The sequence below is a fragment of the Ictidomys tridecemlineatus genome, chromosome 5, assembly GCF_052094955.1.
Source record: "Ictidomys tridecemlineatus isolate mIctTri1 chromosome 5, mIctTri1.hap1, whole genome shotgun sequence".
Lineage (NCBI taxonomy): Eukaryota > Metazoa > Chordata > Mammalia > Rodentia > Sciuridae > Ictidomys > Ictidomys tridecemlineatus.
This window is the reverse complement of record NC_135481.1, coordinates 44,414,124-44,428,255: the sequence shown is the minus strand read 5'-3', so window position 1 is coordinate 44,428,255 and position 14,132 is coordinate 44,414,124. Positions and strand designations below refer to the sequence as shown.

Below are 14,132 nucleotides of genomic sequence, written 5' to 3'. Positions count from 1 at the left end.
AGATTTAGATGCAAATAGTGAACACTTTTGTAAGTGAATATCAAAAACTAGAAGATCTGAGCCAGGCATGGTAATCCCAGTGGCTCAGGTAGGAGAATATCGAGTTCAAAGCCAGCCTCAGCAAAAAGCGAGGTGCTAATACGCAGTGAGACCCTGTCTCTAAATAAAATACAAAAATAGGGCTAGGGATGTGGCTCAGTGATAGAATGCCCCTGAGATTAATATCTGGTAACACGCACGCACGCACGCGCGCACCGAACAAAAAAAAAAAGAGATTTGTGTCAAAGTTCAAAGTTTCTGGGCTGGGGATGTGGCTCAAGCGGTAGCGCGCTCGCCTGGCATGCGTGCAGCCCGGTTCGATCCTCAGCACCACATACCAACAAAGATGTTGTGTCCGCCGAGAGCTAAAAAATAAATATTATAAATTCTCTCTCCCTCTCTCTCTCTCTCCTCTCTCACTCTCTCTTAAAAAAAAAAAAAAAAGTTCAAAGTTTCTCAGCCATCAGATCAAATAATAGACTCAAATGACTTTCCAGCCAGGCATGGTGGTGCATGCCCATATTCCCAGTGACTCAGGAGGCCGAGGCAGAAATATCCAAAGTTTGAAGCCAGTTTCAGCAACTCAGCAAGGACCTAAGCAACTTAATGAGACCCTGTTTCTAAAGAAGGACTCGGGTGGGGGATATAATTCTGTGGTGGTAAAGTGTTCCTGGGTTCAATTCCCAATACAAAAAAAAAAAAAAAAAAGAAACAAAGAAAGAAAAGAAAAAAAACTTCCTAGCTCTATTGCCTGGGGTTGTAGCTTGGAGGTAAGAGTGCTTGCCTTGCACATGTGAGGCACTGGGTTTGATCCTCAGCATCACATAAAAATAAAGGTTATCTATCTATCTATCTATCTATCTATCTATCTATCTATCTATCTATCTATCTATCTACCTACCTATCTATACTTTGATCCTCAGCATCACATAAAAATAAAGGCTATCTATCTATCTATCTATCTATCTACCTACCTACCTACCTACCTACCTACCTACCTATCTATCTATACACATACACACACACACACACACACACACATACATACATACAAATAAAATTTTTTAAAAAACACAGATACTACATGACAGGGACTATACCACATAACGTGTAATGTTAAGCGATTTAATTGTCATTGCTTTTCTGATCCATTTTAAAATATTTTTTTAGTTGTCAATGGACCGTTATTTTATTTATTCATTTATATATGGTGCTGAGAATAGAACCCAGTGCCTCACACATGCTAGGCAAGCATTTTACTACTGAGCCACAACCCCAGTCCCCTGATCCATTTTTGTTAGCCACTATATACATAACTGTAAATTTAAATAGTTTGCTTGCTCAAAACATTGGTAAGAAGATATACAACTAAATTAAATCACCAATATGATGTGTGGCTAATAGTATTGGAACCAATTTTCCTTTGTAGCATGTGCAAGTGTGGATAAAGCTAGAAACACTTAATTCTGACATTCTATGCAAAGAAGCAGGATATGCAATGAGAACAAAGCAAACCATTCTACTATCTGTGTTACAGTACTGCCATGACTTCTAATCTGCACAACCCATCAAAACTTACAAGTCTAAGAGACAAAGAAGTGGCTTTGACAAGTCTCTCCTAATGTAGAGGTCAAATTTTAGCATTACTAAGGTATGACTATCTGTTCCTTTCAAAAGCAGATTATTCCCCTGTGATCTAAGATAAATAGTAGATGTACCTTTCTTAAAACCTACATTATAATGAGCTCAACTACCTGTCTCTTTTTAATCATTTGTATCCACCCTCTCCTGGCTGTGCTTTCTAGAGCAAACCCAGCCTTCAGTTTCATTAATTCTGCCTTCTTAATTTTAAATGTAGGTAATAAAAATGATAAGGACCTGAGTTTCAAATTTTCTTGAAGGGACAAGATGAATGTTTCATGATTTCTATTTTGAAAACTTCAAACTATTCTCTATTTTTATAAGACAACATTCATTAATATTTGCAGGGCCTCTCTCTCATTTTTTGCTACAATTTCCTACCTGGTTATCCCTTATGTGATCAATATAGGAGCTAAGTCTGAACCCTGGTCTATAAAAAAAATGCATTTTCTTACCACAATATTCCATAATATGAATCACTAATCCCTAAATACTCTATTGCTTACTCATCAACATATACCCACTATTTATCATTCTACCAAAGGCCTATTTTAAAAAGAAAAACAGAAAGACTGATTGAAATACAAAGACAGCAAGGATGGAAAGAAGGGAAGGAGGGAAGGAGGAAATAAAAAAGAAAAATCTATTTCAGGTTTCTGATAGCAACTGCCACGGGGGAAATAGGAGTTTCTGAGTAAAACACCCTTTCCTCCCCCTTAACATTGTAATGCATATGGGTCACTTGTCATTTATAAATGCCTATGAAAAAACTTAAAATTCTCAACCATTGGCCAGGTATGGTGGTGCACATCTGTAATTCCAGCAGCTCAGGAGGCTGAGGCAGGAAGATCACGAGTTCAAAGCCAGCCTCAGCAATAGTGAGGGGCTAAGCAACTCAGTGAGACCATGTTTCTAAATAAAATACAAAATAAAGCAGGGATGTGGCTCAGCAGTCCAGTGTCCCTGAATTCAATTCCTGGTGGTGGAGGGTGGGGGAATCCCAAACATTACTATTCACAGGGATACACTCTGTGTAGAAGAAATGTTTAATATCTCCTTAAGTTTCTCCACCAACTTAATGTCTTTTTCAAGGTTCAGCAATAATTAAGGCGCAAGTCATTCTAGATGTGTATTACAACAGACTGGAACTCTTTTAAAGGATATAGGAGTCAAAGGATATAGGAGTCAAAAAAACAATCTGTCACAAACTATACTCACTAGATTAGCCATTTGTTAAACATTTGGCCAGCTTCATTGCTGAATTCCTTGATAAATATATCATATGTTCCATATGTTGACAGCTATGTAGGGAGCAATAATTTCTGAAAACTGATCCATTAAGGGAGTATCCTTTTCTTTCTGGCATGCAAAGAAGGTAGCAGGAGATTAAACCTACTGGCTACTATTTCTCACAACAGGGCAGCAAGTAAGAGTCTCACAGACAGCTGGGGGGAAAATATAAAAGTGCCAATTAAAAATCAGCTCATGAGCCACTTCTGGCACAGGTGTTAGTGATGTTTTAATTCTGACTTGCTAACTTTGAACATGTCTGCCTCTGGAAAGAATTGTGACAGAGAACTCTGATCCCTAAAATCTTGCCTATTAAAAAACAGGGAAAAATCACTAGTTTCATTTCTCTATAACTGTTATGTATGTACCTTTGAATAAATTTGATTTCACTGATTTTTTTGAAAATCTGCCTTCCTCACTTTGGTGAAAATAAACTATAATTTCTTTTTGAGTTATTTCACTGTATTTCCTTTCCCGAAACTCCTTTCTTAATCTTTATTCTTCACAAAGTATACACATCCCTATACTTTTCACTTTGGCTGCTTTTATCTCCTGAAAAATACCAATTTTCCTTTCTTATACTGAACATGTGTGCTAATAATATGTGGGTATTCTTCATTTCTAAAATGAACACTATTGTATTTATTCTTTTTGAATTGTCCCTATCAATTCATATTATCGTAACTTATGACTTAAAATGTTCTCCTCTCAGCTCTGCAAACTGCAATTTCCAAAACATTGGGATACATATATGATCTTATTCTTTTTATTAAAATATTTGGGATACTTCAATATTCTTGAATGATCCTTGGTATTTTTACTACTAATAATTAGAAGAACAACTGCCTTCCTTTAAATCAAATTTCAAGGATAAGATTTAATAAAAGTTTAAGAAAAATCTTTATTATTATTTTTTTAAATCATGGATTTTTTTTTTTTTAAGTTGTGGCTGAACACAATATCTTTGTTTATTTTTATGTGGTTCTGAGGATGGAATCCAGTACCTCACACGTGCGAGGTGGATGCTCTACCACTGAGCTATAGCTCCAGCCCAGAAAAATCTTTATTTAAAAAAGAATACAGTGGCTGAGATTGTGGCTCAGTGGTAGAGTGCTTGCCTAGCATGTGTGAGGCATTGGGTTCGATCCTCAGCATCACATAAAAATAAATAAATAAAATAAAGGTATTGTGTTCAACTACAACTAAAAGATATTCAAAAAAAGAAAAAAGGGTAACATTTAGTAAAGTACTTTGCTAATACTCTAAGTGAAAAATCTACAAACTAAAAAAGCCAAAGGCAACTTCAGCATTTCAAATATAAAATTACCTTCCCATTCGTCTTTGATGTGATCTCTGACATTCAAATTGATGGTGACATCTGCACGAACTCGGGTTGGCCAGTTTTCACCTATGTTGGGTTTGGCAACCTCAACTACAGTGAAAGCCACAATGGGCTGGGCCATTCGTGCCCAACCACCAAACACTACACCACCGTACTCAGATTGCCTGAAAATCAAAGAAATAGATGATTAATCAAACAAAAATAAATTCTCCCAAACTTTCAGACAAGTAAAACTATTAAGAATACATGTTTTACTAGTATTTAGGTATTAACATTAGCAATCCTTATTTTTAAACTTATGCAAAAAAGTCCCAATATACAGAAAGTATATATGATAGTATAAAACAGGCAAATATGGCCTAGGAATGAAAGGAAAGTAGAGGAATATTCCCTCGCCTCTGAAAAAAATAATAACATTATACATATTAAAGCATTCTGGAGTGTAGTCATTTTATTAAAAAGAAAAATAAAATACTTCAACACAATTTAATCTCTACTTTGTTAAGGTGTAATTGATAGTAAAATGTATATTAAGGAATGTTTGTATACACACGTAAAATCTCAACTGAAGTCAAGCTAAATTAACATATCTATCACCACAGTTACCTTTTTTTTGTATTATGAGAATCTTACACTCTATTTGTCTAGCAAATCAAATATATAATACATTATTATTAACTATAGTTGCTATGCTGTATATTGAATCTCTATAACTTATAAATCTGGTTTTTTTTTTTTTTTTTTGTAATGGGGACTGAACCCAGGGTACTTAACCACTGAACCTCATTCCAAACCATTTTTATTTTTTATTTTGAGACAGGATCTTGCTGAGTTGTTTAGGGCCTCACTAAGATGCTGTGGCTGGCTTTGAACCTATGATCCTCCTGCCTCAGCCTCCTGAGCCACTGGGATTTATAGGCATGTGCTACCATGTCTGGCTAGAATTTCCAGATCTTATAACTAAAAGTTTGTACCCCTTGACTATCATTTTCAAATTTCACTCACCTCAATTCCCAACAGTCAACTTTTACTCCATTTCTGAGTTCTACTTTTTCAGATTTCACATGTAAGTAAAATCATCCGTATTTGCCTTTCTGAATAGGGCTTATTTCATTTAGTATAATGTATTCAAGTTCATCCATATTATAAAAAATGGTAGGATTTTCTTCCTTTTTAAAGCTGAGTAATATTCTACCATGTATACATGCATATATGCCATATATTCACTTTTTTTTATTCATCCATTGATGCACACGGTTTGTTTCCATATCTTGGCTATTGTGTACAATTCGGCAATAAACATGGAAGTGCGTGTATTTCTTTGTACAGTGATTATACTTCCTTGACTATATAAACAGAGTGGGATTGCTGGACCAATAGTTCTACTTTTAATTTTTGAGGAATTTGCATACTGCTTCCCATAATGGCTACACTAATTGACATTGCCACCAATAGTATACAGGGTTTCCCTTTTTTCCACATCTTCACCAACTCTATGTTTTCACTTTTTGATAACAGTCATCATAACAGCTACGAGGTGAAAATCTCATTGTGGTTTTGATTTGCATTCCCCTAGCAATTAGTAATGCTGAATACATTTTTGTATACCTTTTGGTCATCTGTCATCTGCATACCTTTTTTGGAAAAAATGTCTATTCAGATGTTTTGACTTTTTTTCAATTGTTTGGGTATTATTGTTTTATTTTGTTTTGTATTGAGCTATATGGGAGTCACTTATATATTATGAATATTAACCCATTATTTTAATTTATGGTTTACAAATATTTTCTCCCATTCTAGAGGTGCTATCTTTTTATATTCTTGTTTCCTTTTTTGGACAGAAACTTGTTAGCTTAGTGTAATCTATTTTTATTTTTGCTTTTGTTGCCTGCACTTTTGCTGCTGTATCTCTCTCCCTGTTCCAAAAAAAAAAAAAAAACCAAACAAAACAAAACAAAACAAAAAAAACAAAATCACTGCTAAGACCAATGTCCTGGAACTTTTCCTCTATGTTTTCTTCTAGGAGTTCTATAAATTCAGGTTTTATGTTTAAATCTTTTTTTTTTTTTTTAAAGAGAGAGAGAGAGAGACAGAGAGAGAATTTTTTTAATATTTATTTATTTTTTTAGTTTTCCAGTGGACACAACATCTTTATTTTATTTTTTTATGTGGTGCTGAGAATCGAACCCAGCGCCCTGTGCATGCCAGGCGAGCGCGTTACCACTTGAGCCACATCTCCAGCCCCATGTTTAAACCTTTAATCTACTTTGAGTTCACAGGGAAGACAGGGATTCAATTTCCTTTTTGTTTTGTTTTTGGCACATGAATATCTAGTTTTTCGAATACCATTTATGAAAAGACTTTCCAAGTTGTTGTATATTTTGACATATGTGTGAAAGATTAATTGTATATGTATGGATTTATTCCTGGGCTTTCTAATTGTCTATTGGTCTTTGTCTTTATGCATGTACCATACTGTTCTGATTACAGCAGTTCTGTAATATAATTTGAAATTAAGAAGTATTTTCCTTGATTAAAATCACTTTAGTTATAAGGGTCTTTTCATGTTACTAATTTGCATCCTTTTGTTTTAGCTTGAAGAATTTCCCTTAACATTTCTCATAAGGCAGGTGATGCACACCCTCAGTATCTCTCTTTCATTTCTGAAGGACAGCTTTACTTAGTTTGACTTTATACTCTTATTCTTTTGCCTTCTTCATCAAATAGCCTCAATTGCTAATATTTCTATTTTCTATACTTCAAACATTTCTATATGCTACTTCAAATACACAGTCATAATTTTAAACACGCAAACAAATGGTTATACACACACACAAATATATATAGGCAAACATCTTCTCTGGGAATAACATTTAAATAAAAGATGATGTCATGGATTGGAGGAAAAAATAAGCTAACTACAATAATTAGAACCATTAACATCCAAATACCCATTCTTTCTTATGTTAGTTAGTCTAATCTGCAGTTTTGTTTTTACATTGAATAGTGTATTGGGGAAATCTGTGACACAAGAACTCTAGCACTCCCAAACTAGAAAGTATTGCCAAACATTAAAAGCTAATGAAAATAAAATATATATAATGTAAAGGCTTTGTGTCATAGCAACAAGTTACAGAACTTCATAACATCAAAAAGAGAAACTAATAACAAAGGATCTGCAATCCAATGACTTGGTTAGCAATAGAACAATCCCTTGTAAAGCAGTGTTCTATCTATCACTTCCTCCTAGTTTTATTTCAGTATAGTTTACATATTATAGAATTCATTCACTGTAAATGTACAATTCAAGGATTTTTAGTAAATTAATAGAGATGTATATCTATCAACACAATCTTAGAACATTTCTATCATCCTTAAAAAAGGTCCCTCTTGCCCAACTGCAATCAATCCCGTTCCCACCCCAGGGAACCACTAATCTGCTCCCTTTATTCCTTTTTCTTACAAAAGATTTGAAACACAAAGCATTAAAAAGTACAAATTTCTGCTCCCTCCTCTTATCACTGCCCAGTGATTTTAGCAGCCTGAAAATATGATCATCATGTAATAAGTGAAAATGCCTGTGCTACTTTTTCATCTTCAAGATACATGCTATATAGAAACAACTATTTTCAGAGATTGGAATTAAGATTGTAAATTTTAAAAAATTTAATAGTATAAGTATGAATGAATTAACTCCAGAAGTGACCCCCCCTCAAATCTTAAAATGATATAACTTTAAAAAATTTCCTCTATTAATAGGCCATAAGTATTATTTTTATTGTATTTGGCATTTAAATAAAATATAAGTGAATTCTATTTATTGAACTGCTAGTTAATAAGTCCCTATTTGGCCAAAACTAGGGCCTGAATCTAAACATATAAACTCAAGGTAATGATAAATTATAAGTAAGTTTTCTGATCAAGCACTCCCGCAGGGTCCGAACAAAGGGCAAAAATTTCAGCTAAGCTGTGGGCAGGGATGATCAGCCAGTGGGTATACAAATTTCACAGTGCTAGCCTGCTTACTGACTCAACTAATTATTAAGTCAAAAATACTCTGTCTTGTGTTTTACAGTCTCACCCAGAATAACTTTTCACATAATAATTAATTAAAAAATAGAACTGTGTATAAAATAAAATATGGAAGTGAAAAAAATAGATCATAATCACAGTGCTCATGGTAGTTCTCTGCAATTAGTAAAGAGAGAAGCTTGGAAGATACCTGAATTAGTTCACTTTCAAGAAATGTTAAGCTTTTTATATAAAATGCAGAACGATTGTGTGTATGTATGGAGTATGACCATAAGGTAATGAAAATTCATTTCATAGAAATTTACTAATTTGCAAATGCTTTTGTCACATAGCTTATGTCACATCTATTCCATACTTAGAATGCCATAGTCAATGGAGAGCTTTTATACCAAGTCAATCAACGTCTAAGAAACCAAAATGAACCTTCACAAATCTCATAATGCAAAGCTTTCTGCATAACTACAGTGAAGGACTTTAGTAAAAGAATTCCAGACATAAGCCAGCAGGTGGAGAGCCAAGTTTAAACAGAAGAGTTCCTCAAATAACTAGACCTACTCAACTTGTTCTAGAAGTAAATCCTGATGATTTAGCCCCTTCAAGTCCATCTACGGATAAAGAGCCAGAGAAGACTTACCAGTGTACCACTCCGTGTAACATTCAGCAACATCCCCTGTCCCTGGCCAGTTCCCATAGAGATGATGGCACTAACAACAGTCATAGGAGCAACTGAGGTAGAGGAGTAACCCTTTATCATAAGTTTCATCCAGGACTTAAACCATCAGTTTAAGTGAAACTTCCCTGGTATAGGACTGCCAGACAATTCATACCCATCTCTTTACCCCTTTACCAAGATCTAACCTACTCTCCACTACATCTTTCCCTTTTTTCTCAAAATAAGACAATTTCTCCTACTTTATCTCCAGTCTCCCAGTTCTGCCTCCAAGTACTTAAATACCTATTTCATATATTAGCACTTCTGATAGATTTTAACTCGCAAAGAATTTCCTAAAGAGTAAACATCTTATATTTTGGAAGGCTTCATGTCATATAACTATTTTTTAAACACATTTATGAAGTTTCTGACAGAAGTATCAGTCACTGTATGCATCTTGTTATTATTATGTAGAACCAATTTACTCACCATGGCTTCATTCTGCTGACACTGTCCTCAATGTCCTGTCTAATTTCATACGTTGATTCTAAGCGGAACAGATTAAAATTCCTTAGGAGATAGTCATGAAGAGTCAAAAACTGTAAATTCAACTTGGGAAGAGCAAGACAACCTGAAAAGGAATATCCATATGTGAATAATTCTTTTAATCAGTCATCTACTCTATGTATTAAAAAAAATACCATAAATTTGATAAGAATCTAATGATAACTGAAATGCTGTTTAATTGATAACATCTTATCTTTATTTTCACATAGAAATTAAAACCAGGGGCCTGGGGTTGTGGCTCAGTGGTAGGGTGCTTGCCTAGCATACTAGAGGCACTGGGTTCGATCCTCAGCATCACATAAATGTAAAATAAACTAAAAAATAAATATTAAAAAAAAGAAAGAAATTGAAACCAGGTTAATAAAAGCTGACAATTAGGAACTGGGGGTGAGCGCTGGGGATGTGGCCCAGTGATTAAGTGCCCCCAGGTTCAATCCCTAGTACCAAAACAACAACAACAACAACAAAAACCAACCAACCAACAAACCAACCTAGGAATGAAGGATGAATTTTGTTAGTACATATATTAATCTAAATATCAGACAATGCTTAAAAAATATTTAAAGATACTTAACACTAGTAGTCTCAAATACTTTATTAAACCCTTATTTTATCATCTAATTCACATTTGCCAAATCTTGAAGTGAGTATGACCTTAGCACATGACAAAATTTACCATGAAAACTGGATTAATACATTTCATTGCATAAATAGGTCTCTAAAGATCACTATTATGCTCTAAATTTGCCTTGTTATTCCAGACTTGCTCTTCTCTATGTTAATGATAAATATTCTTTCCATTATTCTCACTTAACACTATTTCTTTTGGATAATAAGTAACCAAGCACTTCAGACATTATCAAAAAGGTTTAAAAAAAAAAGAATCCAAAGCACATTTTATTAGCAAATCAGTTTTATGATTGTCATGCAGAATATCAAAGATATAACAAAAGAACTTAAAGACAAGACACAATGCTACATAAAAATTTTCATGTCATTTATATTAGTTAACTTTGACTAGCAATTGAATTCAATTTATTTTTATTTCAGGCCAAAGATAAGGGAAACCATCTCTTTTCATAGCATATTTTATTTAAAAACAAAAAACAAAAATTGGTATTCTTTTGAAAAGTCTGGGCTATGGGGAACTTCAGATCAAACAACCCAGATTCTTCAACAGAAAGGGGGAAAAAAAAGATATAGGGAGATATGCCAAAAAGTAAAGGACATTTAAAAAAACGAAGCTTTGGAATCACCTTGTTAGCTATCCAGGACTCTCTCATACACCTTACATTTTCTTCCTTTCACCTGAAAGGAACCATTTCCCAACTTCTATAACCATCACTTGCTTGAATTTCTGTAGTTTTATCACCCAAGAATGCATCCTTAGACATAAGAAAACAATATATCAACCTTCCTAGCTATAAAAAGATAGGAAGACTGACTATTCTGAACTCTAGCACAATTTTAGTACACTGGTTTTGCTGCAATTATGCATTTAGAATACAACTCGGAAGTAATTTGTCTTTTAAATAAATATACCAAAAGAAAATATCTGTGAGGGGCTCGGGTTGTAGAGCAGTGGTAGAGTACTTGCCTAGCATGTGTGAAGCACTGGGTTCAATTCTAAGCACCACATAAATATAATAAATAAAACAAAGGTATTGTGCCATCTACAACTAAAAAGTATTAAAAAAAAAAAAAGAAAACATCTGTGATTTTCTAAAAGTCACAATTTTTCTAATAACAATGCCATTGTTCAAGACTTCCTGAAATTTCCTTTGAAATATGTCTTCAAAATATGACAGAAGATACTTCTGTATATTCTCAGTTGTGGCAAAGTCTCATTCTTAGGGGAAGAGCAAAAGGCCCACAGAACCAAATGTAGTGAAAGGTAGGTGAATAAACTAGGTAATATCACTTTGGATCAAAATTCAGGTTTATTATCAACTACTGATAGAAAGTCATATTTCCAGCATTATGTCTTATAGTTTTATGGTCATACTTTATATATAGTGTTATATATACAATAATGTATGGTTAAATTTAATAAAAATACTAGTACTAAGTATTCGAAATATTAAATATTTTTTTAAGTTGAGCTTCAGGTACCAGAAAATTATCCTAATTTATGAGATAAACTGGAATACATTTTTAATTATATACAAAGAATTCTGAATTAAGTTTCAGGTTACACCTGAATCCTATATCTCTTTACCATACCTTCCCCAGAATAGTACTCAGTTGGGACAATATTTTCATCCCATATAATTTTTTCAGTTGGATACAAAGGCATCTGATTCAACTGCTGAATCTGAGAAATCCGACGTTCATGTCGAGATACCTAAGAGAAAGGAAACAGTTCATGCAGAAAGTGAGAATCATCTTTGTTCACTCAAAATAATTTATGACCAAATTCACTATAAAGTATGAAATGAGAAATTTTATGCCTTTTAGGTTACTGAAGCACTTTAACAAGATGCTTTTTCTTTCCTCCATTTTCTCCATTAAAACAAAGATGAAAGAAGAACAATAGTAATGGGCTTTGGAATCAGATGGACTGGAGTTCAAGTCCCAGCATCTCTATGTATGAACAAGGAAAAACTGGGCAAGTTACCTTCCTGAACTTAATTTACTTTTTAGTAAAACAGAAAAAGTGCTACTTATCTCTCTGATTTCTCATGTACAGATAGAATATTGTAAAATAGTGGAAGTCCTTGGCACACACCCAGAGTTTAAACACTTGAATATTTATCATTAAGAGAAAAATAGAAGCCCTAAGTTCTATTTGTCATTCTTATATTAACAATACAATCTGTTTTGTCTTCTCCCTTGTAAAAAGAGAAATGGACTATCTCTATTTTCCCTTCAATGATGACCATGAGGTATCCTTATTATTAGAGCAATATTAAAACAATCCATCTCACATACAAACATAAATTTGTTATCCAATCAACACTGCTAAAATAATAACATCTGAAAATGTCATATTCTCTTTAGTACAAGGTAAAATTATTTTAGGAAAAAAGATATTGTGATAGCTAAGCAATATGTATATTTTAAATTTTCAATGGTTATTTGGATATTAGAAGAAACCAAAGCTTGAAGACCTCCTTTAGGAAAGGGAGGAAACAAAAGCTATGCTGTATCACTATAAATTTAAAAATTATTTTCTTTTGGAATACCTATTTAAATGTTAAGGGTAAGATTTTAGTTACAAGACCCAAAAAAGCAGAGAGTCAACTTTATACTCAAACATACTATTAGAAAGATTTCTAGTAGAAAATCCACATTTTTATTATTATTATTAATACCAAAACCTGACTCATGAGAGATTTTATATTGTCAGAAAATAGCATGAAGAATTTTCAGAAAGCACATATGTGGTCAAAGACAATGAAAAGTGATCTTGAAGGAAGAAAGACAAAGATAGTGGCCTAAGTCATATTCTTCATGCAAGTAAACCTATCAGTAAGAAAGTGTTTTTCTATACTTAAATTAATTTAAAATACTTCCCAAAGACTTCTCCCCAGTCAGCACTTAAAACACCTGTCACTAGGGCTTTAAACACCTGCTACAAAGAGTTTGTGGTCGCTGTGAAACTAGTACATCATCTTGTTTCCTACAGTGAGGGATTGCGTTTTACATTTTCTAGTAAAAATATTAGCTGAGAAAATAAATCATAAAACAGTATGCTTAATATGGTTCCATATGTGTAAGAAAAGTATATGCACATCAACACAGTATGTTAGCTTCAGCACAAAAATGTCTAAAATACACGAAAAGCTATTCAATTATAATAATTCTATCTTATTAGAGAATGTACTAGATGAATTATATAACAGAAAACTATGATTTCTACAAAACAAAAATCTTCACAGACACAAACACACACAAAAATAGTTTGAAAGTTAAAGCTTCTCATTTCCAAAAATGAATGAGAAATCCCTAAGAATTCTTCAATTACTTAGTGATAAGTTCTTATATTTCTAACATTCCTAAGATTTCCTAGAGATAATGGTAAAACCAAATATTCAAGTAACTATTTAAATGATCACTTAAAATAAACATATGAATGCTTATTCATATACATGTATTGCGTATGTTTAATTGTGACCTCCTTAAAGAAAGGAATGGTTTCAATTATGTATCTCCAATGTGTGAATTCAGTGCCTGACAAAGAAGCTGCTCATAAATGCTTGCTGATGTAATGAGTTCTTGTCAAAAAGCAGCTTCAAGAGATGAAAGACCTGAGAGAAGAAATCCAAGAAATGAAAAATCAAATCTGACAAAAAGCAAGTGATAATTCCAAAACAGTCGTTATGCTGTGTGTTATGATTCAAATTTGCATTTCCTTAATGACAACATACTAAGCATATGTCCATGGACTTACTGATACTATCTGCTTTGATACTGTGTCTATTTAAATCTCTTGTCATTTATTTAGTTATTTTCTTATTATACAATTCTGAGACTTCTGGATACCAGTCCGTATTCCAATATTTTCCCCAGTATGTGGCCTGCCTTTTCATTCTCTTAACAATGTCTTTCAAAGAGCAGACTTTTTTT

The 14,132-nt window shown here is 33.4% G+C and overlaps 1 protein-coding gene across 1 annotated transcript in view; it reads right to left on the bottom strand.

Moving 5' to 3' along the window:
* Aqr (aquarius intron-binding spliceosomal factor) overlaps positions 1 to 14,132 on the bottom strand; it is a 109,590-nt gene that overhangs the window by 45,444 nt on the left and 50,014 nt on the right. Inside the window, exons 15-17 of the mRNA XM_005337128.5 lie at positions 11,787 to 11,907; positions 9,486 to 9,627; positions 4,298 to 4,476 (exon numbers count right to left, since the gene is read on the bottom strand). Of these exons, the coding sequence (XP_005337185.1) occupies positions 4,298 to 4,476; positions 9,486 to 9,627; positions 11,787 to 11,907 (442 nt within the window). The remainder of the gene's footprint in view (positions 1 to 4,297; positions 4,477 to 9,485; positions 9,628 to 11,786; positions 11,908 to 14,132) is intronic.